Source organism: Sinocyclocheilus grahami, unplaced genomic scaffold (genome assembly GCF_001515645.1).
Source record: "Sinocyclocheilus grahami isolate Dianchi unplaced genomic scaffold, SAMN03320097.WGS_v1.1 scaffold465.1, whole genome shotgun sequence".
Taxonomy (NCBI): domain Eukaryota; kingdom Metazoa; phylum Chordata; class Actinopteri; order Cypriniformes; family Cyprinidae; genus Sinocyclocheilus; species Sinocyclocheilus grahami.
The window spans coordinates 790,935-795,313 of NW_015505644.1; the positions used below are offsets into that span (position 1 = coordinate 790,935).

Below are 4,379 nucleotides of genomic sequence, written 5' to 3' on the forward strand. Positions count from 1 at the left end.
GATGAGTGAATATTATCAAATAACACACTAAATAGTGACTAAACACGACCCCTTTTAATACATGTTAACCAGGAGTCACTCTCATTTATAATCGCTGCATCGTCTGATAAAATCAACATGCATCTACACTAAAGAGCGGCGGGAAAGTCAGACCTCGCGTTCGCGGGACAGCACTGGAGAAATCCTCCAACTGAACCATAGCTAAGGTTTATCCAAAAAAGTCGCTAGGTTTGTCAGTTTGAATATTCTATGGAAAAAAGTTGCTAAAAGGGTCTGAAAGTTGCTAAATCTAGTGCTAAAGTCACGCTCGTGTGTGTGTGAGAGACGCGGGAGCTGATGGCAGGGGGCAGTGGATATTTGTGGTGGTCAATGTGGATATTGTGGATGAAGTCTTCTGTGTGATCACGTTCTGTTAGTTCTACAGCTTCAGTTTTGGGAACTTTCATGCTTAGTAACACATACAGCTGTTCCCTCACCACAGTGCAACAGTGAAAAGGGACCCCTTCCAAACAGTGTCGCGTTCCCAACGTTGTTTTAACGACATGCATTGCGGTATTTTAAAAATTCATACCATCACAAAAATAAACACCGGTATTCGGTATGAACCGGTATACCGCCCAGCACTACTTTGTGCTTTTAAAAACTCTGGAGAAGGGCTCTGATATCCGCTGTCCTTGGTAGAGGTAAAGAAGTGATCGAGAGTGACAGAATGACCAGCTGGAAGTTCTTTTCCCAAAGGTTTTTTCTGATAAGCTAAATCTGTATGACCTCTTATTACGATAAAGACATTCTGGAGTTTGCAGACAGCCTTGGTGAAAAGCAGGGATTGTTCTGTTTGTCTGTGACAAAGTGATCTATAGACTAACGTTTTAGATTAGATTTGTTCTAACAGGGTCAGAAATAAGAAAAATGCTCTGTTCTGTTCTTTTTGGGGAAAGAAGAGTTCAATGCATCATGTAGACGTACTCTAAAGGTCATGTACGTATAATTTACAGATGGCTTGCTCACTCAAATATTAAAGATGCAGTGGCAAATCCTGTTTAATTCTGTTAGGCAGAGGGAGGAAAAATGGTCATGAAAAACTAAATTCTACATCTTTGATCCATTAACTTGTTTAGTAACTAAAAGGAAATGTAATGTTACACAAACATGTCTCTTTTAATAAAATATATAGTTTACATTATTCGGAAAAGTGAAAGTATTAGTCTTCACACTACTTTGGGATCCGTATGATTTTTTTTATTTCGAAACAAATGAATACTTTTATTCAGCAAGGATGCATTAAATTAATCAAAAATGACGGTAATTACATTCATAATGTAACAGAAGGTTTCTATTGGAAATAAATTCTGTTCTTTAGAACTTTCTATTCATCAAAGAAACCTGAAAAAGAAAAATCGCAGCACCGTTTTTTTATATTGATGATAAAAAAAAAAGTTGAGCACCAAATCTGCAAATTGTTATGATTTCTGAAGGATCATGTGACACTGAAGACTGGAGTAATGATGCTGAAAATTCAGCTTTGATCACAGGAATAAATTACAGTTTAAAACATATAAAAAATTAAAACTGCTATTTTAAGTTGTAAAAAGATTTCACAATATTACTGTTCAAATGCATTCTTGGTGAGCATAAGACAAGTCAGTCAATAAGCAAGTCGGTCAGTCAATAAGTAAAATAAATAAATCCAATGCCAACCTTGCTGAACAGTAATGTACATCTGTGTTTAAAGAAGATCTTTTTTGATGGGTTTAGGCTAGGGCTGCACGATAAATCGAAATGGAATCGAGATCGCGATTCGACAGAAGCTGCGATTGTCATGAGTATCTTTCAGTGAAGCACGGTTCTGTGATCAGCAGTAAATCTCCATCCAAAGGCCAGAGGACGCTCTCGCGCTGAAACTCCAAATACACCTCGCAGAAGAAACCCAGAAAATGCCTATCGCTGCAGCTGAATAAACAAGATTCAACTGCTTTCATTGATTCAATGTGACTAATAAACACACGACTACGGCAATATACGGTTTATCGGAGTTCTTATTATAATTTTCATTAAAATAAAGTATATTTATAATGCAATGCCTTCATCACTGCTTAAATACTATGAAATATGTTGCGTGCCTTATTCTGTGTAAGAAGCCACATCATCTCACAGAAGGATTTATTTCAAACACTCGACTGACATTATGAAGTGAGTTTGGAGTAAAAATATGTTATTAAATGTGGTATTTTCACATGCTTTCACATGGAGCAGCATTTACTTCACAAAACCGGGGGCGTAACTTGTCAGTGAACTACGGCTATGTGTAGTAAATGCTGCTCCATTTGAAAGCACGTGATGATGGTTTCCTGCTCATTACAGAACCGGCTTTTTTAACAAAATGCGCATGACAATCGCATTTGATTAATCGTGCAGCCCTAGTTTAGGCTCGGGTTTATTTTTTGAGGAGGTGGTGTGATGAAACTATATTCACAATCCATCCTTTATTAATTTGAACAAGTCATCTGTCTAATAAAGCAGAGCCTTGTTTGATTAAATCACACACACACACACATATTAGTATATTCAGTGCCCACGGCCAGACCCAGTGAATGGCACTTCTGTGACGTTTCTGTCCTTTCATAGTACTGTACTTGGAGTGCATTTATCCCCTGTGAAGATACAGACATTTAAAGCAGTCACTTTTCTTTATTTTCACTTTCCTTATTTCACTGTTCACACAGTTTTTGCTGAGCTGATTTCCTCCCTATCACTGATTTTGTTCTGACTGTGTATATCAACACAGATGGGTGTTTCTTTCCATGTGGCTTCTTAATTTTCTTAATGGCATCCATAGTATCGCTTCCTTGGCAATGTGTGTGTAGAGTGGCATCTTTCTAGTGCGTATCCTCCCTCAGTGTTTACTTGAAGATGCCAAACCAGTTGTGTCTGCTTTATCAGACCACTTCTTTATCAACAATCATGCTTTGCTTTTTTGGCCATTTATTCAATTCAAGTTTATTTGTAGTGCTTTTCACGATACAAATAGTTGCAAAGCAACTTTACAGCCAATCAAGTTTCTGCAATATTTAGTGGTAGCTTATCAGTGGTGACTGTATTTTTCTAGCATCTCCTTCATCAGGGTGTCTTTCGCTTTCTTTACTGATTGTTTGCTGCTCTGTGTTTAGGGATACTGCAGTTTTCCAAAGTATAGCAAAGGATTACATGCTGATGTTTTGTATTTGTATTCAAACCGCACACCCCAAAATATATTGGGTATTTTTAATTGCAATGCAAATTGAATGGAAATTTTGTTTCCGTTTCTGTCACTTGAATCCATTTGTTTTTCTTTAAAGTCTCATTGAAACAAAAGTAGCTTCAGATCTTTTCTTTCGTGTTGTGATGTACAGTGCACAGCATAAATGAGTACACCCCCTCTAAAACGTAACAAATTCAGCAATTACTCTTTACTTGGAAGACATGTTAGGGTTCTTTGGAGATGCAATGTTCCAACAAGCCTACTTGAAGAATGCCAAAATTATTCAGCAAAATAAGATTTTCTTATCAAAGTGATCAAATTGTTGCAAAAATAAGTACACCCTCCTGAAAGTTACTAAATAAAACAAAACTAAAAAAAGGCTAAGGTTTAAGGCTATTTTTGATCAACAGGTAAGTATATTGAACCAAAACATTTAAAGACAAGTAATTTCCTGACAATTAAAAGTGTTATATAGCCCACTGAATCATACTCGAACTTAATGCTGGCAGCAGTGGAACCACTCGGGAGAGAACTGCCAGGTGACTTATTTCTTAGCATAAAAGAGGACAATGCTACAAGAGGCATACCAAATTATTGTTTTAAGTGTGAAAATATAGCAGAAGTACTCATTAAAGACCAGGGCATTTAAGGAGCTCGTCCTCCAGGAGTAAAACAGCACAGATGTGAAAATGTGTCATGAACTTGTACACTCCGTGCCAAGAAGGGTCCGAGCAGTATACTTCAAGTTCTGGAGGACATACTAAGTACTAGAATATTATACATTTTCTGAATTAAATCTAGGGTGTGCTCATTTCTGCAATCCTTCATTTAAACACAATTGGCTAATTTACTTCTCTTACAGAAAATATTGGCATATATTTTGTTGTTTTTATTAAGTATATGTTTAATATGTTTACATTTTGCCATCTTTCCATGGATTATATTAGTGATCGTTAAGAAAATACATCTTTTATATTTATTCAGAGGGGGTGTACTCTTTTATGCTGTGCACTATAACTAGCCCGTTGCGTTAAATATTTTTGGCACATTATACTGAAAATAATAATTGCTAATAATAATTTTGACAGCACTAATTATCTATCTATCTATATATGTGTGTGTGTGTGTGTGTGAGAGAGAG

General features: G+C 36.5%; 1 protein-coding gene across 1 annotated transcript in view; it reads left to right on the forward strand.

Moving 5' to 3' along the window:
- The first annotated feature begins 763 nt into the window (after nt 1–763).
- Nucleotides 764–4,379, forward strand: part of gfpt1 (glutamine--fructose-6-phosphate transaminase 1) — a 38,916-nt gene continuing 35,300 nt past the window's right edge. The window contains 1 exon segment of the mRNA XM_016235241.1: nt 764–812. Coding sequence (XP_016090727.1) covers nt 764–812 — 49 coding nt within the window.